Raw genomic sequence first — 27,267 nt, 5'->3', positions numbered from 1 at the left:
TGCGTCGGCAGGAGAAGATGCGCAGAGGTGCTGGGCGTGCGGACGGGCAGCCGAGGGGCGGAGGGGTGGGTGAGAGGGAGTGGGACGGTGGGCGGTGGTGCGAAGGGGGTGGGTGGTGAGGGATGGTAGCGTGGCAGCGTGGCAGCGTTGCGCGGGATTGCCTGTGCAGATGCTATGGAACCCCCCGGGCAGCGAGATGGCCGCACCAGGACAGTGCGGGCGGAGCGGGCGTCGGTCGGCGTGCGAGTGTCTGCGCAGGCGCAACTGCAACTGCAACTGTCACTGCAAATGCAAAAGCAAAAGACAAGGACGTGCGGTGCGGGAGCAGAGGGAAGTGACGGACAGCGGACAGCGAGCGGACAGCGGACAGCGGACAGCGGACAGCCCGGACATGCAAACGTCAAACGTCGTCTTTACTCTTTAGACCTGCACTTCTGCGCGTTGCTTACGAGCGCACCTGGCCGGGGCGCGACGGCGTTTGCACTGAACCGTGCCGAAAGCCCGCGCTGCTCTCTACCGCGCTGTGCTCTACATAGTATAGGCACAAGGGCGGGCCTGCATTGCATCCACACTAAACCTACGAGTTGCATGCTTTTTCGTCCGTGTAGAAGGACGTTCACTGCAGTGAGTGACTGCACGCTCCACGTTCGCGCTGCGTGGCCTCATCGACACCATCTTGCAGCCGCCGTGCAACGCCAGAGTGATGTCCACAGGCTCGCCGGTCACGGCCCTGCGCTGGGTAAGCAGCCTTCTGCCGTCAGCGTCATGCTCTGCCAGTCTGCCTCGAGCGCAATGCCTCAGCGTCTGTCAGCGGCCATGCTCTCGGGGCCTCGATGGTTGACAGGATACACTTGATCACGCCCGTGCCTCTCGTTGTCATTCCTCGACGACATTTTCAGAGCCGCTTCGTGCTGGTGGCTGCGAGCACGGCCTCGTCCAGCGGCTCGTACGAAGCTGGTCGTAATTTGAGCACGGCGGAAAATGCCACATGGATGCTGTGGCCCTGAGAGCCGGGAGCGCTCGCTCTCTGACACGGAGGGCCCCGGGAGCTTTCATGAAGATCAATGCGATACCATCACACAGCCTCAGCACACACCACCGTTCTCCTCGACGGTGCAGTGGTGCACCTCCTCCCACGCGCATCCAAACACAAGACGCAAGAAATTAAAATAAAAATAAAAATATGGAGCACAGGGCCCGGATGCGGACGAGCGAGCATTCCGCTGCGCGTCGTTAGCGTCCCGTACGTGGTCCGACCTATTCGCACTTTAGCCCCAGCGCTGCGGTCCCGTGATGGCGCGCTTTGGTTTGGACAAACACGCCAAGCCAAGCCTTCTGGGCTTCTGGGCTTCGCACTCCAGCCCCGCTCTCTCCATACCGCGTCGCGTTGCGTCACCGTCGCAGAGGGACGGCCGTCATGAACCGGCACAACTCGTCCAAGTCGAACGCAAACACGAGCAACAAGAGCATCCTGCATTTCTTCAAGTCTGTCCCGCCCGCTTCGCAAGAAGACACCCCAGGTACCGCGCCGCCTTGCCTACCTGCGTCCCCGCACGAGTAGTTGCAGCCTCAGGCTGATCGTGATCCTGATAGCGACAACAGTCACAGCCACCGATGGTGCCTCGCAGTCACCCAGCTCCAGCGGTGCCCCGCTGCCAGAAGGCGCGCAAAACACCACAGCCGGTCCCTCCCTATCGTTTGGCTCCAACACATCGACCAACGCAGACGCACCAACCACCGACACAGTCATGACACCAGTCGAGACACTGCCGTTGAGCACCTCGCAGACCTCTGCCACCTCAGGCGCAACCAAACGCGTCCTGTCCCATGGACAGCACGTCGTCCTCAACTCCGACTCGGACTCGGACTCGATGGCAGAGCTGGACTTCGGTCTGCCTGCGCCTAAGCTCAAGATACAAACACACACAGGTCGCCCGAGTCGCAGAACAGGTCGCGGTGAGCAGGAGCTGCGCAGACCGCCCAAAGAAGGCAGGAAGAGTGCCAAACGACCCTTCAGTCAGCTCATGGAGACCGCCCAAAAGAACCTGGACGCAGAACGCGAAATTCAAGAGCGCAAGGCTGATCTGGAGAGAGTGGAGGAACAGACTGCTCCTGTGCCTACGGCACTGGATAAGGACACGCTTGAACAGGCCATCAACGACGCCGAGGATCCGGACCAAGCCGATCGGCTGTTCAAGGCGATGCAAAGAACGAACCAAGCACGCGCCCAGACCGCCTACCACTTCTTCGGAGATACCCACCAGCTGTCGATGGTACCATCATTCCCTCAAAAGAGCCTACCAGATCGCGGCTGGACAGCTTGCTTCGAAGGTACTCCACCACATTGACCATATTTCAGCTGCTAAAGCAACTCTCAGTCCCATCCACTCGAGACCAGGCCTTCATGACTGGCTTTGCGCACCAGATCTTCCGGTTGCAAGAACTTCCAAAAGAGCTTGCTGCCTGGATGATAGATCAGAGTAAGAACCTTTCCTGTGTTGCAAGGTGCGTTTGCTAAGCGGGTCCAGTCTGTCTCGGTCGCGATGCGGCGCTCGATCAGAAGTATCTCGAGATTCTCAAGACACACGAGGAGCACCTGCAGAAACTACTCAGCCCAAAGAGGCTCGACGTCATGTTCAAGTCAATCGGCGCTCAGGTTGAAAGCCTGAGCGCCAGGGATGAAATATCCATGTCTGAAGCGCAAGCAGACGGTCCGCGGCCACCTCCACCGTCTCTGAAACGCATTGCTGCTCTACTTACAACAGCTGCGCCTTGGTATGTCAGCTCTCACACTGACCAGGCCCCAGCTAATGTTGGTCAGGCTTCATGCAAGAGCTAGAATTCATGCATTCCACCTGCTCTGTTACACCTGCTTAGACGACCGTGTCGTGCTAGACGCAGACGTTCTGAATTCTGTTCAAGACGCCATGGAAGCAATCATTTGCCAGTACGCCGACAATCACAAGTTGACTTCAGGCGTAGGAAGCCCTCAACCGGATGTTATACATTCTCTGATCACTTCTCAGCTCGTACATGTTATCCCGAAACTGCTTTCGCGTGTAACAAACCCCCTCTTGCAAGCAAACCTCATCCATGCGTTTCCGACGAGATCGCCCTTGACTGCTTACCTGCAACGATATCTGGCTCTGTCCTTCCTCCTTTATCCCACCTCCGTTGACGTACCTCTCGCAGATGCTCAGCTGCCCGACCTCATCCACACACATCTAGAAACGTCACCACATTACCGCATGAACCAAGGTACAGATTACAGCTTCCTGACCGCTCGGCTTGCGCTCCTCGATATTGCTATCGGACCTGGGCCGTTGAACGTGCCATACATGCCGCTTGTTAGCCCGCCACCTTCAGAAGCAGGCTCTTCTCCTTTCTTGGCACCAACACCTGGCTCTTCGGAGGTCAAAGTATTCAACAGAGCAGTGGACGTGCTGGCTCAGCATATCAAACTCTTAGGCAACTCTATTGTCGAGACGGGTGCAACTCTTGACCTGACCATCTTGGAAGCAAAGGAACGTTGCGAAAGAGTATACTGGCGGCTGCAACATGCTGTGCGTATCGGTGGGAAGAAAGCAGATGATGTCTTCGGTGACGATGAGGAAGAGAGGCAAACGAAGATCAGGAGCTTCCTCAAGCCTTTCCCCAAGAATCCGGCACCAAAGGTGGAAGACAGCATCTTCGACGGAGACGGCGATACTGGGGTACCAACATAGGTTGTGGCAAGCCTGCCGCTGAAGGAGTCGTTACAAGCCATGTACAACCGCTCAGAGTGTTGATCTACCCGCGATGACGGACCTGTTGTCTGTTCCAATAGTCACGTGCAGCATCTCACAAAAAATGTATCCTTGATCACCACATGTTACCTTCTCCACCAACTCGAAAGCAGGCCTTCCTTCCCATCTCATTCGTGAACGCAACCCAAACCAAAACTCGCACCAGCATGCACGGTTCAGGGGGATCAACGCAGCCAGCATCCTTCGCGCGGTACCCACCAGGCCAGCTCGCAATCTCGCAATCTCACCATCTGACAATCTGACACCTCTGGCACATGACCTGCTCACCCGCGGCGCAGCGCCAAGCCAGTCTAGAAGAGGAAGTGCGTGATCATCTGCAGCCCGTCTGCATCGGGCTTACACAGAACACACACTAGGTAGGCCGCACGGGCGCCCGTTGAATGGACAGGGCGAGCGCGACCCATGCGCTGGCTGCCAGGCGCCCATGGAGAAGTCGGACACGGCTGCGGTGCAGTGGAGCAGCCTGTGGCGAGCAGAACCGGACGTGTTATGTGTTGCTTGCTTTGCTCACGTACAGCAAGCCAAGGGCACACAGTCCGCACATGCGCCCCATCTGATTCTAATCTCCGCCCCCCGTCTCCACGCTTCCCTCTCGTCGCCGCGCTACGAAGAAACCACCGCGACTGCACGCTGCCAACCGAACCCGACCTGACTTGACGTACCTACCGGTAGTCCCACTCGCCAGGCGTGCGTACTCCTGACTCGCATCGCATCCCCGTCGCGTCGCACCAAACCCCTCTCTGATTCGACAAACGGAGCGCCCATCCAGCCGAGGTGTGCAAGTGGAGAAGCGCGACAGGGGTGATGAGCTGTAATTTTTCCAGATGGATTGATTTGATTTGTATTACTCAGTATCTTTGCATCGTGGTGGTGCCACGCATATGCTGGCTTCTAGAGACAAGTAAACATTGTATTATATATACAGAAATAGCTGGGGGGGGGGGGGGATGTAAATCTACTCAATAGAGCCATTCCGTGTCATTTGGAAGAGAAGAAAAAAAACACCCTGGCTACGCCGGACCCACCTACACCACTCACTACCTTACGCCAGCAACGATATAGAACCTACATGAAACAATTTTTTTCTTTCTTTTTTTTACTGGACTAAAAACGTCGATACACGTGTTTGAGGCTCTGGCCGGTTGCCGACACGGAGAGCGGACGGACTGGGGAGTGGAGTCCGGATGGGAGGGCGCCCGAAGCGGTTTGGTTTCAGGCGTGTGCCCCGGGTGCCGGCGCGAGGGGGAACGCTCGGTGTGGGCGCTGGGATGAACGACGAGGCCGGGGCGGTGGGTGGGTTGTGGCTGGACGGCTGTGGTGGTGACAGCTGTCGCGGGTTCTTGGGAGGCTTGGTCGGGCTCTGGCGTGCTGACTTGGGTTTCGCGCTCGTGGATGGGTCAATGGAGGGAGAGAGAGAGAGAGAAAGAGGGCTCATGCGTGAAAACGGCTCGTGTCTACATGTGAAATGTTTGAGATGGCTGAGTTTAGATGCAACAGTCAGAATAGAGATTTGTTTCTCGTTGTGATATTCGGGTCTATGAATCATGCCGTGTGCACTGTACGGGAAGCACAGCTGAAAGAATACTTGGATCGTCAGCGTCGCTGAGTCCTATCATTACTGCGTCACCTCATACAAACGTGTGAGGGGAAAAAAGAGACGTTCAGGATTGGGTATATGTGGTTCGGTCTCTCGTCCCATCTCCTCCCAAACCCACAATTCTCCTCGCTCTCCTCCGTTCCATAGGCTGCGTCTCTACTCTTGACATCTCTACAAGCCTCCCGTGCCGTTCTTCTCGTCGATGTGCCTGTAGCGCTCTTGCTCCATCCTGTACTTGAGGACCATGGCCACGCAGAGAACCAGGATGAAGTCGACTCCAACAATACCGAACGCAGCGGTGAAGATCTGGTCGAGGTACCTGTTGGTGAAGGAGGAAAATGGACGGATGCATCCACCTTTCTGGGCTGCTACGAGAGCGTTGGTGCAGATGGAGTCCTGGACAAAGGGGGGTGTGTTAGCATTGACGTATCCGCAGCAGCCGAACTGGTATACATGTTAGCTTGCTTGTGCGCAGTGCATGTCTTGTGCTCGGGTGTACCTTTTGCTGCAACAGGGACTGGACCTGTGGTGTCTCACGTCCCCAGAGGACGCTCAGGTTCCGGCGAGTCTGCAGGGTTTCTATCCAGATGGCTACACCCAAGGTCAGGGTGAAGGTTGCGCAGACGACGACAAGCCAGCCTTGAGTGCGAAGCCAGCCACGGTTTGTAGGAAGGAAAAGTGCAGGTAGGGAGAGCAGAAAGGTGGCAAACACGAAGATGGCATTGACGACACCAGCTGTCAATGGACACTGGCCGAGAAGGAGATTTTGCGCGACGTTGGCTACGGTCTGTGTTTCCCGCATTGCTGCCTCTGACGTCAAAGAGAAGCCCAAGAGGAGTCCTCCACATCCAGCGAAGAGGAAGTCGAATCCAAGGAAGGCCAGCATCAACTTGTTCGGCATGATGGCGGTTTGTGATGGTGGGTTTCTTTTTCTTTTTCTATTGCGTCCTGCGGCTGAAAAGAATACGATGGAGCGGAGTAAAGAACGGAAGTCGAGTGCAGCGGAGCCGTCCGGCGTGCTCTCGATGGACTACGACGACAAGTGCAATGATTAGGTATAGGCACAGCTACGGTGAAGAAACGAAGAGAAGAGGAAACGGCAGCAAAAGCGGGAAGACGGAAAATGCATGGCATGGTGCAGACGGGCAGCTCGAGCATTAAGAGGCTGTGCTGGGCGCGTCGCAAGCGGACGAAGACGAGGCGTGTGTGGTTTCAGTGGTGTTGGAGCCTGTCCGTGGGCGAATCACCGTCACGGAGGTGCATGGTGGTTCGATGTTCGGCGCCGAGGCAGTCCGCGACGTTGCGCCTCACACGATCAGCGAAGCATGGAGTGCGTGTGCGGAGAGAGAGACGACGACGACGACGACGACGACGACGATGACGACGGAGGGGCGCCTCCCAGGGCAGCAGCTCGGTGTTTGTCTCGCCATGGCCAAGTCTCCAAGTCTCCAAGTCGGCGTTGGTGTTGAGCAGGAGGAGGCATGCCCGTGCGGCGAAGCGTGTTGGTGGCGCCAGCGGCGGGGGGAGCGCGCGATGCCGAGTTTGGCAGGAGCGTAGCAGGATCGGGGCTAACGTCAGCCGTTTGTAGGCGAGGGGCTAGCCAAGTGGGGCTGGCCGGAGCGAGCCGACGATGATTGGTGGAGTGAGCGTGGGCCGAAAGCAGGATGGCGCTTTGCGTGATGAGGGAAGCGCGCTCTGCTGCTCTGCTCAAAGCGTACTGACAGCTTGAGCAGCGAGGTGAGGGCACGATGTCGATGTCTGGAGGCTCGCAGCAACGTCCTCTGCCGGGCAAGCGGCCCACGGTGCATGGCAGCCAGCAGCCGGCAGTCAGCAGCCGCGCACCGCCGCGAGCCTCCCATTCCACCCCCAAGCGCGCGATCTGCGACTCAGCGTCCAGCGTCGACCAGGGTGAGGGTGCACGCTCAAGCGGTCTCCCGCCCCCCGTCGTGTCGTCTGCAACCACGGCAGGCAGGCGTCTGGTCTGGCTGGCACTGACGGGCACTGGCACTGGCACTGGCACGGCACTGGCACGGCACTGGCACTGCACTGGCACTGCACTCGCACTCGCACTGGCACCAAAGCAGCTGCTATACTTCCCCCTCCGCCGCCCGTTTCACTCTTTCCCCAATCTCTCTCGCTCTTTCCCTCTCTGAGACAGCTCTCTCGCACCTGCACCACCCAGCGTGTGCCCTGCGTCGCGCTGCCTTGCCTATCGCTGCCCCTTCTGCCACCCACCCGCGGCCAAGCTCCCACTGCCTCTCCGCGCTCCTGGTCTGCCGCCCTGCTCCACCCGCCCGAGTCCACGTCGCACGCTGCTCTGCTAGTACGTACCGCGCGCTCTTCTTGCTGTTGCTGTTGCTGTTGCTGTTGCTGTTGCTGTTGCTGTTGCTGTTGCTGCTATTGTTGTTGTTGTTGTTGTTGTTGTTGTTCCTGTTGTTGTTGCTGTTGTTGTTGTTGCTTGCGTACTGCGCGCATTTGTCGCACCCCAGCCACCCTTCCCCCCCCCCCCCGGTCCGCCGAGCCCTCTAGTCGACTCGTCAATCAGGCGGCGATTCGTCAATCAGGCGGCTGGCGGTTGGTTGGTCTGCGCGCCCGAGCAGGTGCGGTCCTCTGTCCGCCGCAGCGCCGTGCAACCGAGCTCTTGCCCTCCCCTTGCATTCCTTGCTCGCCGCCACCAAAGGGTTCAGCACCCGCCTCTTCACTTGTCTCGTTCTGTCCCCAAGCGCGCCTGCTTTTCCCCATTCATCGACCCGGGCCTAACCCGACTCCAGACAGCTGCACTCGTCTCGTCTGTCCTGTCCTGTTACGCGCACCTCTCCGCCAAACAGAACGCCGAGCGTCTCCCCACACAGACACCCGGCCAAACGCAGTTAGGACCGCCAGACGTCAAACACCCGCACCCAACGACAGCGCGCCCACCACCATGGCCTCTGAGATCACCGAGCACGACCAGAACGCGTCGCCGTCTGTCCACGACGACGGCAACGGCGCTCTGAATGTCGGCGATGCAGCCCGCGGCACCAAGCGCCCGCGCCCGGCTGCCGACGACGACGACGACGACGACGACAAGCCCGGCCGCGAGCGCAGGAAGATTGAGATCAAGTTCATCCAGGACAAGTCGCGTCGCCACATCACCTTCTCCAAGCGCAAGGCCGGCATCATGAAGAAGGTACGTGCCCGTGACGGCTGTTGCGCTCTGCGCTCTGCGCCCTGCACCCTGCACCCTGCACCCTGCGAGAGGGGCGCGCGTCGCCGCATCCATTGCATCCCAGCTGACACCCTGCCCCAGGCCTACGAACTGTCCGTCCTCACCGGCACCCAGGTCCTGCTGCTCGTCGTCTCCGAGACGGGTCTCGTCTACACCTTCACCACACCGAAGCTGCAGCCTCTTGTGACCAAGCCCGAGGGCAAGAACCTCATCCAGGTACGCTGCACCTCGGATGCACCTGTCGCATGGCATCGCTGACCCTCCACAGGCTTGCTTGAACGCTCCTGAGCCCTCCAGTGGCGATGCCAACGGCGTCGAGGACAACCAGGTCGACTCACCCGAGGACAACCACGCGCAAATGCCGCCTGGCCAGCCCCGCGGCGTCCCCAACAACGCCATCCCCCAAGCATACATGACCCCCGAGGCTGCTCTGCAATACCAAAACTACCTCCAGGGCCACCAGCAATCACAGCAGTATCCCATGGCCCAGCACGGCATGCCCCGCCATCCCAGCCAGCACTACCCTCAAGATCAGAAGCTCGGCTAAGTACATCATTTTGCGGGCCGCTACCAGATTTGGTAGCTGGCCACGATTCGGGCGTCGTGCACATTGCCCAGGACGGATACCCCTTATAATGGCCAAAAAGTAATTGAACAGCGTGGCTCACGAGCACTGCTCAGCTGTACGGCACGCAATGGCGCTTATTTGCAAAGGTGCTAGAAGGACGGGACGATATGCATGTGGAAACGCCATGTTGGAAGCCAGGCGGCTGCAGCTCTGATCAGACGATTGTACGTCTTTACGTGGATACCGGCGTGGTGTGGTGTTTTCTTTCAACTCTCTTGTGGTCTCTATGGACATCTATATCATCTTCCTCGTGCCATTTACGAGGTACTGTGTATTTCGATTCCCCTCCCTGCTGGAAACATCGGTACAATACGATAATTCGCTAAAAACAACCACTTTGCGTAGCTGACTCCATGGAGCCTAGCCGCTCTGGGCATATTTTCCCATCCTAGCCCATCTCTGCTTCTGAACAGCAAGCTACCCTTTCTACGTTCTGCGACTCCTAAAATGCGCTGCTGCATCGTACTGCGGGGTCGTGCGAGGAGACAGCCGAGTCTACTGCCCCCAGGGACCAGACAACTCGTTATCTCACTTTCTGCTACCTCATCATGACCCTTGTTATGCTGCCCAAGTCCACCATCTGACGCCTTCCGTACCCTGGCACAGCCGCTTTGCCCAACTGTGGCGGTTTCGCGTTCCCTCTCCTCCTTGTGGTTCTCAAGGACTCGGTATGCTTCGGGAAGAAAGCAACATGGGGCGCGCCGTGCACGACAAGTGCTTATTGCAGTACCACCCGGCGCTTGGCCAAGCATAGCCAGTCTTCCCTAATACCGCAGTCACGCAGTCGTACACAGATGCTCTGAGCCACGGTTGTGTCACGCTGGCGTCGGCTACCACAGACTCGAAGCTTTCGAAGCAACGTAGAAGGTGCAGCGTTGCACTCTGCATCTCAGACAGTGGGATACATGAGAAACAAAAATCACGAACAGGCAATGTCTGGTAGCGGACACAACATCGAGTCGTGAAACCAGGCTTCATCACACACGGTGTTACGCACATGCACCAACAAATCGAGATTCCCGATACTCATCTCGGCTTGAATAGGCAACGACGATGTGATGTTGGCGGGTTAGACAATGACAGTTGACAGCGATCACCATCTACAAAGATGGACTGTGATTTGCGCGCAACTGCGGGTTCACACCCATTCGTCGACTTCTACCCGCAAAGCCTTTCGGAGGTGGATACCCAGTTATCTCAAGGCCGTTTGCTTCTCAAGTCCAACAACCCACTCTCACACTGTCAGCAGCAAGGCAACATGTGCTATCTGGAAGGAACAACGTACGCCTCCAGTTTTACGTTCCTCCCATCCTGCGAGTTTGCCGAGTGTCTTACTCCCGCAGATGGCTGGTAGGCTTCATCGGTCTGTGTGCATGAGCTGAAGGCCGTTGAAACAATCCCAGTCGACAAAGTATGTGGCAATGGCTGTAAGACAGAGTGCTGTGATCGCTAGACTTTCGAGTACTCAGACCACGCTTCGGTCGCCGGACAACGGTTGAGACCGAGTGTACTGTCTACCAACATCCGCACATGGCTGAAGAATGATAGATGTCTGGTATACTATATCTCACAGACTGCGAAAGAACAAGATCATCAGCAGGTTTGTCGTTGGAACGAGCTTCTACAGAGTTCCGTCGAGAGGGCCGCCGCCACCAAACGACGACCACTTGTGAGCTGACTCTGGACGTACTTTTGCAAAGGCTGTTTGAACAGGCGACAGATTACATGGTACTCCTAATCCTTGCAAACCGACTAGCATCAGGCTGTGGTTTCAGGCACCAGGCTGTGATTTCAACCACCAGGTAGACGAGGAGTCCAGGTATGATGGATGTCGTTGATGAGCCTTGATACCATGACCTTTGAGTACACATGCACAATTTGCCTACAGAGCTTTCATTGTAGCTGTAACGCTAAAGCTTCGGGCAGTGGAAGCATGTATGGATAAGTGTTGTCTGAGGATCACGCGTACGATATGCAGAAGTGTAGCCTATGGTATCGTTCAACGTAGCATCTGTAGGTGCAGTGGAATAGTAGCAGTTTGGTCAGTGTGCAGGCCGGAATTCAGCAGACAAGAAACATATACTGCCGAAGTGGATAACGCAAAGCTTTGAGAGTATAGTTGAGATGATTGCTGCTCGATATCCATCTTTTGAACTTGAAGAGATGCAACGAGCATTCGCAGTGTCGTGTTTGACGATTTGATGCAGAGTATACGCTACGCTTAGAATGATTAGTTCGATCGATAGGGCAAGTATGTCATCATCGATCGCGCTTCGACCACGGTTCCATCAACCTCAAATCTATGGTGTAAAGCCGTCAAACATGATCGTACACGTCGCAGATCGTTCATTGTTGTCACGATGCCACCATGGTCCATGATCTCGCCTGCCTCGCGAGGCATTGGCTTCGCGCTTGCCAGAAGAGTACTCCAGACCACCAATGCGCCTGTTGTCGCGACGGCGCGTAAAGATCTCGATAGGACGAAAGAGCAGCTCCTTGAAGGGTTAGATGTCGACGAGGCACGGCTGAAGATGCTTAAACTCGACGTTACGGGTATGTTTACAGATGTGCTGCCAGCCATGCCTTGCGTGCTCCCAAACATGACTGCAAAGGCTAAGAAATCACTGCAGACGAATCAACAATTGCAGATGCAGCCGCCGTATGCAAGGAGAAGTTTAAGCCAGGAGACCATCGGCTCCAGCTTGCGTTCTTCGTCCCAGGATTGCTCTTCCCTGAAAAGTCGCCAGCTCAAATCGATGCCAGAGATGCGCTGCTAACCTTCCAAACCAACACGCTAGGGCCGATGCTCATGATCAAGCATTTCTCATCATTCTTGCCCAAGAAAAGTGCGTCGTTTGAGGAGGACGTGGAGGCTATGAAGGGACTTCCAGCTGCCGCAAGCATGGCGATCATGTCTGCCCGTGTGGGTAGCATATCAGACAACCGCCTTGGGGGCTGGTACAGCTATCGCGCGTCAAAAGCTGGTGTCAATCAGGTAGCAAAGACATTCGACAACCACCTACGAACTGCGTCTGGCGACAAAGCCATTTCAATTTCTCTGCACCCTGGCACGGTCAAGACCGAGTTCAGCAAAGAATTTTGGGGCGGTGTTAAAGAGGATAAGCTCTTCGAGAAAGAGTTTGTCGCAGAGCGGCTCGTGGATGTGGTCAAGCAGGTAGGAGTGGATGGACGAGGCAAGTGCTGGGACTGGGATGGCAAGGAAGTGCCGCCTTGAAGTACTTGCGGTGCAGCCACGTGCGGCCTACTTCTTCCAAATGACGAATCCCACGCTGCACTTTGATACGACTCACCCAGATTATCGCTACTTTCGTGGTTCAACATCGTTCGTTTCTTGATATTATCTCTGTCGTTTTACCAGTTACTAGCTCATTACCATGGCAAAGAGAATGTCTGAGAACAGCCAGCAGTTGGATGACACGCCGCAGAAGTGTGACAAGGGCAAGCAGCCAATAACACATAATCATAGCACTTCAGTGACCCCGGAGGTGGTTCGCACAAACCACAGTCTCATGTTGCAGCAACAGCTATCCGGAGAGAACGCACTGAAGGCCATGTACTCGGACGATCGTAGCTCGACAACCTCACCCGCACCTCCAAGCCCCAAGCAAGTGCCCGAGAGGTACCCCTTGAATATCAGGTGGTCCTTCGAAGGACACAGGGAGTCTATCACTATCCCACAGTTTGGGATCCAACTCCAATGTCGAATTGTCCGATGCATCGGGAAGCAGCAAAAATCTCACCTCAGCACCATGTTGGCGGTGAACACAAGAGTCATGAGAGCCATCTCGCTCCCGACCCTAGATCTCCTAGACCTGTTCACGGTTCTGGCCTACAAACTGGATCATTGACAGTAGTTTCAAACGACACCTCAGAAGTAGTTACACGGGTACCCACCAACCATATGGACTACCAACAGCTGTCTCTAAACGACAGTTCAAGTTTAACACTACTACCCTCCAGTAGTGGCATCAGTGCGACTCGAGAAGAACCTAAGAACAAAATCGAGCCGAAGGATGGAGAGGGCAAAAGCGGAGCAGCCAGAGCAACCAGAGGAGGCTGATGCTACATCTTCTTCAGATAGTCATGGTGCTTCGACAGTTGTTGATCTTGAAAGTAAGCAAAGCCCTCAAGAAATCTTCTTCGGGTCACTAATCTGTAGCTGCAGGCGATAGCCGATGGTAGCTCTATCCTCGTTGCAGGTTCCAACGCTGGGGGACGAACAACGACAGCGAGGAAATCGCGTTGTTCTCGAGCCTCAAGTGCGCTCCACTGGCGAGGTTCACACAATGATTATCGGAAATAAATCTTAGAACCTACACGTCTAAAGCATTTGCGGCACCAGCCCAACGATAAATCTCGTCCGCTGGCATCAAACCCATGGTTGCTGTCTGTACCAAAGCAGCGACTCACAACAACTCTTTCTGAGGATGATGCGTGGTCCCGAAGAAGTTACAAGCTAATCAGACATGCACCACTCAACTCCAACCACGGACTGCACCCGTGGCTGTGGGCACCGACAGCAAGCTCCCAGGTTCAAGATGCTTCCAATAGCTCGTCTAGTTTGCATTCAAGACCAAAAGCTCCGCCAAGGCCAGACTACTGTTGCCCGATGCCTGAAGGTAGTCAGACTAGATCGTTCTCGTCAGTCCAAACCTCAGACAGAACGAAGTCTCTACCGGGGCCTACCATTCAAGACGCAGCTATAATCATTCCAGATCGTGGCAGAGTCCAATATCTGCCATGCGATACTTCCAACTCGAGTCGCCACTAGCAACGGACCTTCGATAGCCGAGAGAGAGAGGCCGACCCCTACTTTGAGTCGGATGAAATAGATGCTCTGCACAACCTCCAGTCTCGCGCTGGGTTTCACAACATGAAAAACGCGACCCCAAGCGTTAGAGACCCCAGGGCATATTACGACCATAGTTTGTATGACATCCTGTCGTCATACTTAGAGGACAAGAGTGAATTTACGACTCTTGGAGACGTTAACGCTAAGTCTGTAAAGCCTGAGTTTCCAGATCCACATATAGCCTCCCATAGGACAGACTGTGAACGAGACACAGAACAGTCTCCCGATGGGCATCAAAGCTTGCGGCACATCCCACGAGTCGTTGACGAGACCAGCAATTCATCTACTGACGAATACTACACCTATCCGCAGCACGGCGAACCTAGCGTGAATCGATTCTCCAAGCCCTCCGCAGAGCCTCATGACGGTTTGTTTCCCTGCCGTCACAACATGCAGCAGGATCACGGTACTATGTCTCACAGCAACCTTTGTTCTTCATCAAGTGGCGTCAAAGGCAAAAGGAAAGCTGATGTGGACCCCGAGGTGCAAGCATCGCTCTACGTCAACCACCCGGCAAACGGTACTGCAGATACAGATTACGCCGAAGAAGAAACCTCCACTGATCAAACGACCTCCACACATACCGAGGGGTCTGGAGATGCTCAAGGCAGATCAGACGCGACACTACAGACTGATGGTGCGAGGGACGAAGAGCAGTCTCATAAACAACTAAAGCGCTTTCAGGAAGTGGAGAATGCAAGACCTGCCGCCTCCTCGAACAATGGCAACAGAAAAGAGGGGTGGAGAAGACAAGAGCCGGTGCGTTAGGAACGGAGAGTACGGGATGGATGAGCAGCCCTGCACGACTGATCAGATCGCGCGCGCCGCGCACAGAGCCTGCTCCAGCATCCCGGCCCGGCCCGCTACCTACCCTTCACACGGCAGATGCTCCGGCAGATGCTCGGGCAGGCAACGCACCCTACGGGAGGTACACTGGGTGCTCTTGCGCCTCTGGTATCGACTGAGCGGCCCAGACGCATGCGCACCCGAGAGTGTACCACCAATGCTGGAAGGGAGACTGTGTTGTTCGTACCGACGTCAGACGACGGGCCTTGATCGACTGATGCTAGTCGTGGTTCCGCGAGGCGAGGCGAGGCATAATGCGCCCTGGCTCTGGTAGACACGGTCGTTCTGGGTGTCAGTCGACGGAAATACCAGCTAGCGGCTGTATGGAATGTGCGATAGGAGTCGGGTCTTCAAGCTCGGGAAAAGCGACAGTAGTGCGCACCTCGTGCGTATGTGGCGCCGCTGCTGCGATTCATCCTCGGTGTGTGTGTGTGTGTGTGTGTGTGTGTGTGTGCAACCGATGGATACCCGGTTTGGGTGTATGGAGCACGAGGGATTTCAGTGTACAGCGTACTTTCAGGCCTCGGATGCAGCCAAACATTTGAGCTTGAGCCGTTTCTTTGTTTCGTTCTTGGACGTGCCGCTTTCACTCGTGCTGGGGAGGTGCCGTACATTGCGGGGACCCTCTAATCCCACGACTCGAATATCAACGGCAGCATAGCATGTTGATGCTTGGAAACTTGGAGACTTTACGCAGCGCTCACCACGTAATACGTAGTTGGTTTTGCCTGGCTCTGCTCGCTCATGCTCGTGGCGGAGAGGCAGTGTCGATGGTCTGAGTACATGGCTATAGATACTCTCAACTGCTACAGAATCTCCCCTTCGTCTGCTCTGGGACACGTTCTCCACCTCTCATCACTTGTCCCTCTCCCTGTCCCCCCTTGGACTCGTCCCTCAACTGCATGCTTTTGCTCGAGGTACACTGTCAGTATAAAATGTATTATCCGCAACTCTCCACTGTGACCCGAGCTAATTGCCAGCGAAGTCCTCCTCCTTGAACTTGGAATGTCTGACCGACTGTCTTGGGCTGCGAACGCCAGATAGCTCATGTGCAGGCACGAGCAAGCGCTGTTGCTTTTCGTCGCCCAGCTCGCTCAGGCCCCATGCATGCAGAGTGTGCGTGTCGTGGCGGCCGGCGTTTGCCCAGCTTCCTGCTGCGCCGTGCGGTGGGTAGGTGTAGTGTGGCGTGTATGGTAGGCTGTTTGGCTCGCGAGAGTGGAGCGATGTTGACGAGTAACTGCGGGCGAGTGCGCCAGGGAGCTCGACATGCGGACTTGACTGCGAGATGTGGTAGTGCGATTCTGGGGGTGTCGTGCTATGTTCACGTCGTCGTCTTCGGCGTATCAAGATGAGATAGTATCCGATTGCAGCAATGAGGAATACGCCGCCTATGGTTCCTCCGACGGCGGGTCCGAGGATGGATATTTCTTTTGGATTGGAGCTTTTGGCAGCTGGCGTGATGATCGGTCGAGTTGGACTTCTGGGGACGGGCGTGTATTTTTGCCCGAACACGACACCTGAATCTTCACTCTCCCAACCGTCTTTGGGGGCAGTGACTGTTGCGTGGCCAGCTGAGTCACCACCGATGACATCGGTGACTTCTTGCGGGACATCGTATGTGCTCAGGCTGGCGTTGAAAGCTGCCCGTTTCAGGCCATCGATATTGGATCTGCCCAGATACAGACTGTGTTGTCCATATATCCAAGGGACGTCGCAGTCGGTGCTTTTCGTAAGATGGCCGCCCACGATGACCATCTGCGAGTTCTCGTAGACGTCGCAGGTAAGCGAGTGGCGTGGAGTCGTTACTACGATGTCTTCCGCTGTCGGGACAGATTTGATCCAAGTGAATGACGGTAGGCTCAAAACCCAAACATCACCGTAGCCTTCGCCTTCCCCGACAGAAGCACCGCCATAAAGGTAGATATTGTAAGACGAACGATCTTCTGCCCACACTACTCCAGCACAGGCTCGTCTTCGGCTCCCGGGCAGCTCAGCACCGCTTGTCGTCTGCCTGTACCACCTGGCGTTGGCAATATCGTATATAAAGATATCCGACATTGGAAGTGGCTGATGTGTGCCGTTGATGACTTGTATACCTCCGAAGTAAATGAGAACCCCAGCATCACCAGCGGGTACGTACAGCATCACACCCTCGGCGCGACCAATCTGATCAGGGCCCAACTGTGTGCTGAACTTGTTCTCAAGCATGTTGTAGACGACCATTGTAGAAAGAGCTTTAGTGCTACTGTCGTCAGAATTAGTGGAACTCGTGGGCCAGCCGCCGTAGTAGTAGCCCAAGGCCTTATTCGAGGCTATCGTGCCAGCACCTATGATGGTCAGAGACAAACCCCAGGACCAGCGAGCAGGACTCACCCCATGCGGCCGGACTGATGCTTGTAATACTGTTTGTGATGGAAACATTCCACGTGTCGTACAGTATGTCATAGAACCAAAGCCTCTTGTCTGCCGTATCACTGTTCTCGTGCTCACCGCCGTATGCATAGATGATCTTATTGACAGTATCCGGCCATAAGATCCCGCCACTGACTGAAGGTGCAGCTGCGTTCTTCTCGAGCGTGGTTTGGTTTGGGAAACCCAAGCGAGATGTGCCGAAATCAGCCACTCTAAGCCAAGTGTCTGATGGCAACAGGTCAAATCAGCTCATCACCACACTTGAGGAGGTGCGTACTAGTCTGATTGGCAGGATCTGCTTTGATCGGTGCCCAGTTGACAAAGCCAGCGTCGACATAGAGCTTACGGTCAACAACTGCTGTCCGGTGACTATGCAACCGACAGAAATCGACCAATGGATCCCGTGCGATTGTGAGTCCGACCAGTATGGGAACGACCAACCAGAGAAAAGACATGGTAAGATTTGGCTGACCGCTGCAGCGTATGTTGAAAGACAGACTCTACTCCATGGACATAGATGTATGGACAGCAGCTAAACGCCGCCAACCTACCATCCCTAAGCTGTGCATGGTGTGACGTCGCTTTTGCATCCTTCCTAGAATTTTCTTTCTAAACCTGTCTTCCTAGACCCGTCTTTTTAAACCTGTCTTTGTCTGTGGTCTATTGTTGAAGAATATAGCGAGCCGACGATATAACGGTGCCGCCTGTGCATTGCGGCGCGGTGCTTATAGTGGACTCTATGTGCCGCTCTCCAACGTCAAACCTTGGGAGCCATGGCGAACTAGCTTCAGTGGCAAGCAAACAGGGCGGCGGCACAGTTGCGAAGAACCACATTACTCTGTTTGACGAAGCACCGTGCGCGAAGTCATGGCTTGTGTAAGAGACGTACACACAGTAACCGTTTCTACAGAAATCGTCAGCAGGATTGAGAGCTCTGGCGGTACATTGTCTTGCAAGAGCGTAGAGTTGTGCGTTCGACGCAGGATTGAGGTAAGGCGCAGCAGCTCCCATGCACAGCGCCTTCTCACGTCTACTGACTAGCGTCACTAGCGCGACAACACTCCTTGGGGCGTTTAAACAAACACTGCGCGCTTAAATGCACCTAAAATACACCAACTTGTGAGAGTACAAGAGCAGAGCTTACTAGTGTTGTATACAACCCAGGCTCTCCAGTGAGCGGCGGTGATATGATGCCGGGTACAGCTCGGAGTGAAACGGGCTTATCAGTCTAGCCGGAATGGGCGCTGACCACAGTTGAGCTGTGAAGGAAAGAGATGAGGTAGTGTTGACTCCTACACATGCACTGATCATTCGCTCTTGAATGTTTAGAAAGGAAAGAGATAGAGCTGTTTGCTCGTTTGGCAGTCTCCGTTTGACAAGAATCTACACTATCGCATAGTGAATATGCTCACACGAGTGTTGCCTAGAGTGCAGCTGTTCTTAGAGGTCATAGTGAAGACGTTATCCAGAAATACGAGTTAGATATTGTTGTGGGTGGACGGATACCTACTTCCAAGGTTCGAACCACTGAAATATGGCCCGCACCATAAACCCCTTTCCTTGACCAGCAGACAAGCCCCTCTACATGTCGTGCCACACACACGCGGCATCACCATGCACCACGATCAGCATCATGTGCCGAGATATCAATAACAAGGTCCAGGATACTTACACGTTTCAAATAAATGACATGGGCAATGACTCAACCGAAACGCCCAAGCGTTTCCTTCCAGAAGGAAAACTCCAAGCAAATTTCTTCCCCCCCCCCATCCTGATCCAGCTTCTTGTCCGACGACAACCAGGCGATCCAGGTGGCCTCATCGTAACCATGTCTCGGCACTAAATCGCCCACGATCGATCCACTTTCACAACGTGGCAGACCCGAGTCGGAGGACCGCCACCAAAGTGACTTCCCCCCTCTCCTCTCCCCCACATAACGAAGCCGTACGACACCTGGAGTCTGCGATATCCATACTCGGTCGGTGCAACATGCGACAGAGAGCCGAGACGATTCTCTGCGTTTCGGTGGTCCTTCCGCCTATTGGCCGTAGCCCGTGGCCCACCTATGTGCCAACGCCAGCGTTGTTGCTCACTCAGCAGCTCCACTTGCAATTCTGGTACACTAAAAGCCCTAGCACCTCGTCTGTCGTAGTCCATATCACGCGGGAACCGAAATTCCTAGGCTTTTCTCCTGGCTTGCCATTCCTTCCTTTCCATTTGCACACCGCTTAGGAGGGGCTACTTCTGCGGCACTCGCGGTGTGTCCATTGTGCCGAGCAGCGTACGGTCGAACCGTGGTATGGAGACGCATTGCCGCTTTGGTGTACCGCTTTCGGTAGTGGGTCTTGACTGGGTCGGCTTGCGCAGATGAGTGGAGGACGAAGCGGGAAGCGGCTGTAAAGCGGCGAGGCACGCGAGGACGTGTACCATGGTACGCATGTTTTAGCTGAGAATTAGAAAGGTTTCGAGGGAAGAGGACACCTGGACACCGGGTGCCGGATCACAGTGGCGGTGCCGACGTTGCTTTGGATCGATAGATCTTGCATTTTCGAGGGGTAGATTCCGGTACTCCCGTTTGCAGAGCTGCGGGAGGGAGTGGGAGGGAGGCCCGCGGTGTTGGGTTGAGAATGCAACCACCACAAAGGGGCACTGGAATGCAGGATGAAAGACGCAGCATCACGTCTGATCTCTCGGTCTCGGCTGCTGTTGAGTTCCATTGATAGGTGTCAGCCACTACACTGCAGCCGACAGCAGTATCCTAACATCAGCCGAACGATGATCAAGACACTCGTGACATCCCACTTCCCCGATCACAGCGTCTTACATTCTACAGCCAGGACGGCCGATTTCACCGTATCCAGTGGCTCTTCCTTACCGGCATTGCGAAGAAAGGAGCTGGACGAATGGTTCCTGCGTAGTGTAGGCCGGCCAGAAGCAAGCCGGTTGCCCGAAGATTAGCAGTGGAGAGCAGTCAGTACATTTTGGTACCCTAGGACAAAGGTCCGAGGCGCGCCGATTCTACAAGCTCGGGTCCCTGACGCCGTCCACTTGCCCTTTTAACGCGACGCACCGGTCCGTGACCTCCCAGACGGACCGTCAGTTTGCAGAATCGATAACGGACCGGTCCAGAATATAGTTGAAGTCTGGTTGAGCGGAAATTGGTTGAGCAGGTTGGTTGCGGCCGCCCTGCGTCGTGTACCGTGCGTCAGCGTGACTGACTGGCAGACCCTGAAGCCATAGGTACCATGGTTGACGCTTTTGATGTCAGGAAGGCTGCGGTGATGTTGCCAAAGGGAGAGGGAGTCGCGCCGGATGAAGTTGGAATGTGTATTAATCCTTCAATTTAGATAGATCGAGATCCAGTAGCTAGTATACGCTGTTTGGGTTGTAAAATTCAGATTGCCGCCCAAGCCAATGTACCCAAAGAGGAAGAAAGAAACCTCAGCCGAAGGAGCCGAGTCGCGGTAGGGACAGGAGAGAAAAGAGGAAGCCGCACCATTTTGCCAAGTCGAAATCCAGACAAACTAAGAGAGTATATGGCGGTAATGAAACACAAAGGACCACGGAGTCCAGCAGGATGCAGCGAAACACAATGCTGGCTCCAACCCTACACGTGCAACGATGCTTGTGGAAGTAATCAGAGCACCTCCTGTATGCAGGCCCAGATCTAGTAGCGAGAAAGCGCAGATATCCACCCAGTTTCGAGGAAAACGTAATGAAAAGTGAATTGAGCGCTTGCCACCAACGTATGAAATCGCCTCCTTTCCAAGGTGGCAGCGAATAGTCGAGACATCCCCCCAGTACGAACGTGAAGCGGTGATCGAAAGCTCGGCACAGAGACGGTACCCGGGAGGGATGGGCTCGAGACGAGTATTGGAAAATCGATTGATGCTCTTTGACGCTGTGAGATTCAGATATCCGCCCAAAAGTAGACGCTATTGCCGGCCTGAACACCTTGCGAAAGACAGGCAGTGCAATGGCGACGAATTCAAGGTTGTACAAAGAAACAAAGCAGCAACAGAGGATGGATGCTGCGAACAGCTCTGCTCGTTGTTTGTTGCGCCATGCGTGCTCCTTGGGAGAGCCAGCTCTGGAGCCTTTCTTCTGGATGGGAAGAGAGATTTATTACATGGGGCGACGGTTGAGCATGTTGAGCATGTCGGAGTCGGTGGAGCTGCGCCCGTTGCCGTTGTCGCTCACCAGGTCGTTGATACGCATGCCAGGTCGGCTGGCAGGCTGGGAGGTGGGGGGCGGTGGTGTCCTGCCGTCGCTGCGAGGTGGGTTGGGCTGCAGAGCACCGTTTTGCGGCGGAGGATAGTAGGGGGCCGATGCTGAGCCAGGCGTCGTAGGCGCTTGCGAGTGTGGAGAGGACGAGGTACGGCTCGGATCGTAGCGGTAGGCGCTCTGCGGGGAGGCCTGGCGAGGCGGCTGTGCGGTGTAGTATGGCTGGGTGGCGGGGGGAGGGGCAGACGAGTAGGGTGCCGAGGGGGTGGCTGTGCGGGGCGGTTGGGTTAGAGACGGTGGCTCTGGGTATGCATAGTCTTGACCAGAGACTCGATGAGGGGCCTGTGACGCCGGGCCAGGAGCTGGCGGCGGCAGGGTGGGAGTGTGAGGCTCCGGGTGGGGCCTCTTCCTGCCAGTCAGGTCGTCACGGCTACCCTCATCTGAGTGAACACTGGGCGGACCATAGGAATACGGACCTGCGGTGGGGCTGGGCAGATAGTGCTGCTGCTGCTGCGGCGGCGGCGGCCCCTGGCGAGGTGGCTGCTGCCCATAGGCGTCTGCGTGGTTCGCAGGCGGGAGGGGCTGTCCGTAGGCGCCGTACAGAGGCGGAGGCGCGCCGACGCCGCGCCAGACGGTATGCGCTGGAACAAAAGCCTGTGTCTGTGCGGAGACGGGCGTGAAGATGCAGTCCTGGTTGAAGCGCAGGCAATTGGAGCAGCGGCCGTCCTCGGTGGCCTCGAAGCCGGAGCAGCGGATCTGGGCGGGGTGAGCAAGACAGGTTGAGCACAGCGGTCGTCAGTTGGATTTACCTTGCGGCGTCTGCAGTAGCGGCAGGCAATGGCGGTGCGCTGGCGGGGCGCTGGAGGCTGGTGGTGCTGCTGGACGTACTGCGGCGGCGGGGGCGGGCCCTGCTGGCGGTAGGGGTCTTGGGGCGGCGGGGCGCGTGTCCACTCGTTGGGGCCGGGAAGACGGTATTGCTGCTGGTACTGAGGGTGCTGGTGGGCGGCCATGTCAGGGCGCGGCTCTTGGGGAGGTGGAGGGAGGGTGGTGTTCATCTGCGTGGAGCTGTGTCAGCGGGCGGACAGGCGGGCAGCTTATGGCAGCCGCGAGGCTGGGCAGCAGGGTGGTGCGAGGGACGTTGCACAGACGGTGCTGACAGCGCGCCGACGACGCGCGTGACGAGGGCGAGGGCGAGGGCGAGGGCGAGTGCGCAGTGGTGGTGCAGCGGTGCAGTGGTGCAGTGGAGCAGCGGTGCAGTGGAGCAGCGGTGCAGTGGAGCGGCGGTGCAGTGGTGCAGCGGTGCAGTGGTGCAGCGGTGCGGCGCTGCTGCATCAGGTCAAAGACTTACATGTGAGGGCGGCGGCGGGGGATAGGCGCCGCTGGCGGGCTGCTGCTGCGAGGCGGGCGGCTGCCAGTGTGAGGGCATCTGGCCGTGGCCCTGGGCCTGGGCCTGGGGGTGAGGGTACATTGGCGACGTGTGTGCGGGCTGGGTGACGGGCGGTGGAAGCGTGGCTGACAGACAGGCGACAGGCTGCTGGGGGCGTGGTGGGCACGGCCGGGCTACAACGCTACAACGCTACAACGTGGTGCTGTCAGGCCGTCATGAACCGGTGGAACACAGCTCAACGTGTGCGCGCAGCCTCGGTCGCAGTGGCAGTGGCAGTGGCAGCGGCAGCGGCAGCGAAGGGTGAACGTGGGCGCGGGCGTGGGTGTGGGTGTGGGTGTGGTGGTGCGGGAGATCCTCTGGGGCGGGAGAGGTGTCACAAATACTCGCGGCCCGCAAGGACGGCTGCAGGTCAGCGAGAGGGCAGTGCAAACGGCGTCAAGGGAGCCAAGCAAGGCCGACGCTGGCGGAAGGGCGTGGACGGTGTGGGCGGAGTGGGCGGCGTGGATGGCGGGCAACAGACAGACAGACAGACGGACAGACGGACAGACGGACAGACAGAGAGACAGGGAGACTGACTGACAGACCGACTGGCTGACAGCTGTGCGCGCGGGGACAGAGGACAGAGGAAGGGAAGGCTTCTCGAAGCGCGCGTGGACGTGTCCCAAGAGCGTGGAAACGAGAAAGGAGACTCAGGTCTTCGGCGGGATGGTGGCCGCTATTACTACCCACCACGCCGCCCGAACTCCCAAACCTCCTCGCCGTTCAGACTGGGATGGTGCTCTGATCCCTGCACGGCGGCCATGCAGCGAACGAGTGCATCGGGTCGAGCCAGTCCGCCATCTAGCGCGGCTGCCACTGGCACTGTCGCACGCCCTGAGCGCCCCCCCCAGTCCAGCACCAGCGCGCGCCCCCCAGTCCAGCACCAGCACCAGCGCCAGCACCAGCACCAGCACCGGCACCAGCACCAGCACCAGCACACGCCGCCGCCCCAGCGCACACACCCCAGCACACACCCCAGCACACGCCGCACGCCGCACGCCGCACGCCAGCAGCACCCACTCCTGACCACTGACCACTGACTGACCACTGACCACTGACCACTGTCCACCACTAAACACTCACCACTCTCCACTCTCCACTGTCCACCACTAAACACTCACCACTCTCCACCACTAACCACTCACCACTAACCACTCACCACTAACCACTCACCACTCTCCACCGTCTACCACTAACCACTCACCACTCACTCGTCGCTGACCAGCCCTCGCCGCCTCGCTGCCTTGCCACTCCCGCGCATGCAGCCCGTCTCCTCGCTGCCCTCCTCTATCCATGCGTGGTTGCGTCGATAGCCGCGTGCAGCCCGGCGTGCAACAGCGCCAAACGGTGCGCCCCCGCCCCCCTTTCGGTCGGCAAGCTGGGGGCGGACGGCCTTGGGATGCTGGGGTCTGTCACTGCATGGCTTTGCTGGCCTTGCTGGCGCTGCTGGCCTTGCTGGCGGCCCGGGTCCGGTCAGGTTGCTTTATCAAAGCCAGCCTGCCAAGAGTTCGGGATGGCCCGTCAACGTGCGATCTGCTTCCTCTAATTAAAAATACACGTCTGCCGCACCAACACGGCTGCACACTGCGCACTGCACACCGTGCCAGCCCCGCTAGCTCTCACCCACCGCCACGAGCGACCGCCTCTGCTCCTTGCTGCACGGCGCCTGCCCAACGCACGCAAGCTGCGTCAACACACGCAACCTGACCTGCTTTGGTCGTGCCACAGCACGTTGCAGCAGCGTACAGCAGCCCACCGCAGCGTCGCCCTCTTAGTCTTGGTCTTGGTCTTGGTCTTGCCTGGGTCTTGCCTGGGTCTTGCCTGGGTCTTGCCTGGATCTTGCCTGCGTCTTGCCTGCGTCTCGCCTGCGTCTTGCCTGCGTCTTGGTCTTGGTCTGGGCCATGCTCATCGTCGTGCTCATCGTCGTGCTCATCGTGGTCATGCTCGTCGTCGTGCTCTATGCTCTCGCGCCTGCTCTGGCTCATGCTCATCTTCCCCTGGTTTGCACCTCGCATGCAAGCACAATCGACAAAAGGCCTCTCCTCGGGCAACACACGGACCTGCCATGTGCGCGACTCAATCCATGCGGGCCGTCTCCTCCTGCGCACTGTTTCCTCTTTGCAACACCGTCGTCATCGCACGGGCCTGTCGTTGGTGCTTGTCCTGCTCGGTGTGCTTGTCGTGCTGCTCGTCTGCTTTCTGCTGCTCGTCTGCTTTCTGCTGTTCGTGCTGCTCGTGCTGCTCGTGCTGCTCGTGCTGCTCGTCGACGCATGCCCACATCCTGAAGCCTGCACGCCAGGGGCCTGCCTGTACGTCGCCGCCCGTCGCAATTTGAGATAGGGCTGGTTCCGCTCTTGCATCGGTCTTTTGTCTGTTGATGGCCTTACCCACAGCCCTGTCCTGGCTGTTGGCGTGCAACAAATAGGCCAATGACGTCCGCGCAGCCTTGCTACCAAGCACAGCCTGCACGTCTTCACGACTTGGCCACTTCACGCGCTTTCCTGTCAGCGGCGCGCCGCCATCCCAGGTAGCGCAACGCAACGTCTTTTGCATCTGCCCTTCCTCCTCCCTCTCTGCAGCACACGGCAGCGTCACCTCGGACGGCCAAACGCGTGTGGAATAAAGCCGAGGCTAGCCCGCCCACCGACCGTCGTGAACTTGAGTTTGCTGGCCCTCAGCTCTCGTTTGCCTCGCCTAAGGCGGGCTTGGGCACGCGGCGAACCCACATGAACCACCAAATCATATCCCAAAACCTGTCAATCTTCATCTGGTAGATCCTCCCTCCCTTGCGCCCGCGGCACCTTGCGGACGCATGTTCCCTGGAAGCAGCCTGCTTCGCGTCCGTGATTGGCCAGAAATGCCGCACCGCTCGAGCGCAGAAACGCCGTTAGTTTCTTGCACTGGGGCCTTTGATTCTTTAGTGCCGGGCTTCCCGCCGCTGAGAATGACGCAGCCGGAGGAGGCGGATGCACGCATCGCGGGACGAAGGAGAAGGGCGAAACACTCTTCGCTTGCCGCTAAACACTCCGCCTCGGCACCTTGCAGCGCCATGGAACTGCCTGCGCGCCGGTGGAGTCGCAAAAGCCTAACGACAACGAGAAAGCTATCGTTCGTTAGCCACGAGCTCTATCGATAAACACCAAACCTTTGGGCTCCCTTCGTCTTGGGCAGGCGAGGCAAGCCCTGACGGCCCACTGATGCACAATTCGGCCATTCCGGTGCCCAGGTTAATAATAAATGTCGTCCAATCACTCTCTTTGCTGCCGCTATATCCCACTCGTATTTCAACTTCTCAGCTGAGTGCCTTGCATGGAGCGGGTAAATCATCGCTTGCCATGCTTGAATGAAAACCTTGCATGGTCAGAAGGTCACAGGACGAGTCAAACGCCTCGTCCTCCCAGCACGCCTGCCCTTGCTCGAACATTGTCGTAGGCACCTTGACTCGCTGCGACCAACCGCGCGACCCATCGCGCATGACCGAGTTGCCTACCACATTGCATCCCACCCTGTCACGAGTGCATCGAAGATGAGCGCAGTTGCTGTGAGCCGTCTGAGGTCAGCCCAACAGCGCTGTGCATCTCAAGTCAGCTACCGCTTACTGTGGTACATAGCTGTGTGCTTGACAGCGACAGCCTTGCATGGAGCGATATTCGACTGCCGTCTAGGCGCATCTGTCGCCCGCTGAGAAAAGGTAGTACCGCCGACTGAACCGCGTATTGTGGGGTAAGAAACCGGAAATGTACCAGGATGCCACAGCACCCATGCCCAAGCAGGCAAGGCAAGCCGATAATCGCACACCGTACCCGAACAAAGGCAGCGTCGAAACTGCTTGAACAATGCATGCCAGTGTCCTGAGTACAAGGCTAGCAACCAGCGTGATGGTTACACAATTTCACGGGTCGGCACGGGTGGTGGATGTCAAACGCCGCATCTTTCGGTCGAGTTTAGATTGACGAGCTGTGTGTCACCAATGGCTGTTAGGCCACCAGACGGACATGCTTCGCATAGGTCAACATGCGTCTTCTGTCAGACCATAAGGAGTGCTATCACTGGTGCGAGCGACCCCGTGTGGCTCGAGCGCGTATGACGTACCTTGACATATGCCCGTGGGTTCGAAAGGAGCAATAACAAGCGGAAGAGATATCGTCAAGATCCCGAGATGAGTGCTGTGCCGTGTCGTCAGTCAGCCCACACCACCGCTGGCCACTCCATCCGTACTGCCATCGATGCAGCTCCCGCTGGCCGTT

The 27,267-nt window shown here is 57.0% G+C and overlaps 9 protein-coding genes across 11 annotated transcripts, besides 22 other annotated features; 5 read left to right on the top strand and 4 right to left on the bottom strand.

Moving 5' to 3' along the window:
* Positions 1-260: 260 nt before the first annotated feature.
* Positions 261-300: a tandem repeat.
* A 38-nt stretch (positions 301-338) lies between these two features.
* Positions 339-385: a tandem repeat.
* Positions 386-1,748: 1,363 nt separating this feature from the next.
* On the top strand, positions 1,749-3,725 carry EKO05_0006361 (uncharacterized protein; the record flags this gene model as incomplete). Of its 2 annotated transcripts, XM_059636781.1 has the most annotated exons (5): positions 1,749-2,331; positions 2,379-2,480; positions 2,529-2,775; positions 2,822-2,978; positions 3,027-3,725. In XM_059636781.1, 5 exons carry the CDS (start codon positions 1,749-1,751, stop codon positions 3,723-3,725), a joined length of 1,788 nt encoding a protein of 595 aa, XP_059492764.1. The 2 variants fall into 2 exon arrangements, with proteins under 2 accessions (XP_059492764.1, XP_038797864.2); XM_038940456.2 differs by having other exon boundaries at positions 2,822-3,725.
* An 857-nt stretch (positions 3,726-4,582) lies between these two features.
* Positions 4,583-4,865: a dispersed repeat.
* Positions 4,866-5,209: 344 nt separating this feature from the next.
* Positions 5,210-5,234: a tandem repeat.
* Positions 5,235-5,574: 340 nt separating this feature from the next.
* EKO05_0006360 (uncharacterized protein) lies at positions 5,575-6,304 on the bottom strand (the record flags this gene model as incomplete). Its single annotated transcript, XM_038940586.1, has 2 exons — positions 5,575-5,847; positions 5,903-6,304. 2 exons carry the CDS (start codon positions 6,302-6,304, stop codon positions 5,575-5,577), a joined length of 675 nt encoding a protein of 224 aa, XP_038797862.1.
* Positions 6,305-6,752: 448 nt separating this feature from the next.
* Positions 6,753-6,789: a tandem repeat.
* Positions 6,790-7,212: 423 nt separating this feature from the next.
* Positions 7,213-7,256: a tandem repeat.
* A 132-nt stretch (positions 7,257-7,388) lies between these two features.
* Positions 7,389-7,479: a tandem repeat.
* A 267-nt stretch (positions 7,480-7,746) lies between these two features.
* Positions 7,747-7,857: a tandem repeat.
* Positions 7,858-8,326: 469 nt separating this feature from the next.
* EKO05_0006359 (transcription factor of the MADS box) lies at positions 8,327-9,158 on the top strand (the record flags this gene model as incomplete). Its single annotated transcript, XM_038940591.1, has 3 exons — positions 8,327-8,572; positions 8,693-8,827; positions 8,880-9,158. The coding sequence occupies 3 exons, from the start codon at positions 8,327-8,329 to the stop codon at positions 9,156-9,158; spliced, it is 660 nt and encodes a 219-aa protein (XP_038797860.1).
* Positions 8,446-8,470: a tandem repeat.
* Positions 8,607-8,638: a tandem repeat.
* Positions 9,159-11,599: 2,441 nt separating the features above from the next.
* On the top strand, positions 11,600-12,474 carry EKO05_0006358 (uncharacterized protein; the record flags this gene model as incomplete). Its single annotated transcript, XM_038940549.1, has 2 exons — positions 11,600-11,792; positions 11,870-12,474. 2 exons carry the CDS (start codon positions 11,600-11,602, stop codon positions 12,472-12,474), a joined length of 798 nt encoding a protein of 265 aa, XP_038797859.1.
* A 160-nt stretch (positions 12,475-12,634) lies between these two features.
* EKO05_0006357 (uncharacterized protein) lies at positions 12,635-13,108 on the top strand (the record flags this gene model as incomplete). Its single annotated transcript, XM_038946086.1, has 1 exon — positions 12,635-13,108. The coding sequence occupies one exon, from the start codon at positions 12,635-12,637 to the stop codon at positions 13,106-13,108; it is 474 nt and encodes a 157-aa protein (XP_038797858.1).
* Positions 13,109-14,133: 1,025 nt separating this feature from the next.
* EKO05_0006356 (uncharacterized protein) lies at positions 14,134-14,880 on the top strand (the record flags this gene model as incomplete). The annotated part of the gene is made up of 1 exon (XM_038946085.2): positions 14,134-14,880. The coding sequence occupies one exon, from the start codon at positions 14,134-14,136 to the stop codon at positions 14,878-14,880; it is 747 nt and encodes a 248-aa protein (XP_038797857.2).
* A 499-nt stretch (positions 14,881-15,379) lies between these two features.
* Positions 15,380-15,412: a tandem repeat.
* A 515-nt stretch (positions 15,413-15,927) lies between these two features.
* On the bottom strand, positions 15,928-17,825 carry EKO05_0006355 (uncharacterized protein; the record flags this gene model as incomplete). The annotated part of the gene is made up of 3 exons (XM_038940251.1): positions 15,928-17,285; positions 17,332-17,595; positions 17,648-17,825. 3 exons carry the CDS (start codon positions 17,823-17,825, stop codon positions 15,928-15,930), a joined length of 1,800 nt encoding a protein of 599 aa, XP_038797856.1.
* A 3,670-nt stretch (positions 17,826-21,495) lies between these two features.
* On the bottom strand, positions 21,496-23,062 carry EKO05_0006354 (uncharacterized protein; the record flags this gene model as incomplete). Of its 2 annotated transcripts, XM_059636780.1 has the most annotated exons (4): positions 21,496-21,863; positions 22,071-22,350; positions 22,404-22,649; positions 22,943-23,062. In XM_059636780.1, 4 exons carry the CDS (start codon positions 23,060-23,062, stop codon positions 21,496-21,498), a joined length of 1,014 nt encoding a protein of 337 aa, XP_059492763.1. The 2 variants fall into 2 exon arrangements, with proteins under 2 accessions (XP_059492763.1, XP_038797855.1); XM_038940611.1 differs by having other exon boundaries at positions 21,496-22,350.
* Positions 22,094-22,141: a tandem repeat.
* Positions 22,774-22,801: a tandem repeat.
* Positions 22,811-22,913: a tandem repeat.
* A 179-nt stretch (positions 23,063-23,241) lies between the features above and the next one.
* Positions 23,242-23,275: a tandem repeat.
* Positions 23,276-23,287: 12 nt separating this feature from the next.
* Positions 23,288-23,321: a tandem repeat.
* Positions 23,322-23,495: 174 nt separating this feature from the next.
* Positions 23,496-23,547: a tandem repeat.
* Positions 23,548-23,897: 350 nt separating this feature from the next.
* Positions 23,898-23,958: a tandem repeat.
* Positions 23,959-23,975: 17 nt separating this feature from the next.
* Positions 23,976-24,231: a tandem repeat.
* A 209-nt stretch (positions 24,232-24,440) lies between these two features.
* Positions 24,441-24,480: a tandem repeat.
* A 445-nt stretch (positions 24,481-24,925) lies between these two features.
* Positions 24,926-24,974: a tandem repeat.
* Positions 24,975-25,096: 122 nt separating this feature from the next.
* Positions 25,097-25,573, bottom strand: EKO05_0006353 (uncharacterized protein; the record flags this gene model as incomplete). The annotated part of the gene is made up of 1 exon (XM_038946083.1): positions 25,097-25,573. One exon carries the CDS (start codon positions 25,571-25,573, stop codon positions 25,097-25,099), a length of 477 nt encoding a protein of 158 aa, XP_038797853.1.
* Positions 25,200-25,284: a tandem repeat.
* Positions 25,574-27,267: the final 1,694 nt, after the last annotated feature.

The sequence above is a fragment of the Ascochyta rabiei genome, chromosome 10 (genome assembly GCF_004011695.2).
Source record: "Ascochyta rabiei chromosome 10, complete sequence".
NCBI lineage: Eukaryota > Fungi > Ascomycota > Dothideomycetes > Pleosporales > Didymellaceae > Ascochyta > Ascochyta rabiei.
This window is presented reverse-complemented; position numbering and strand designations above follow the sequence as displayed.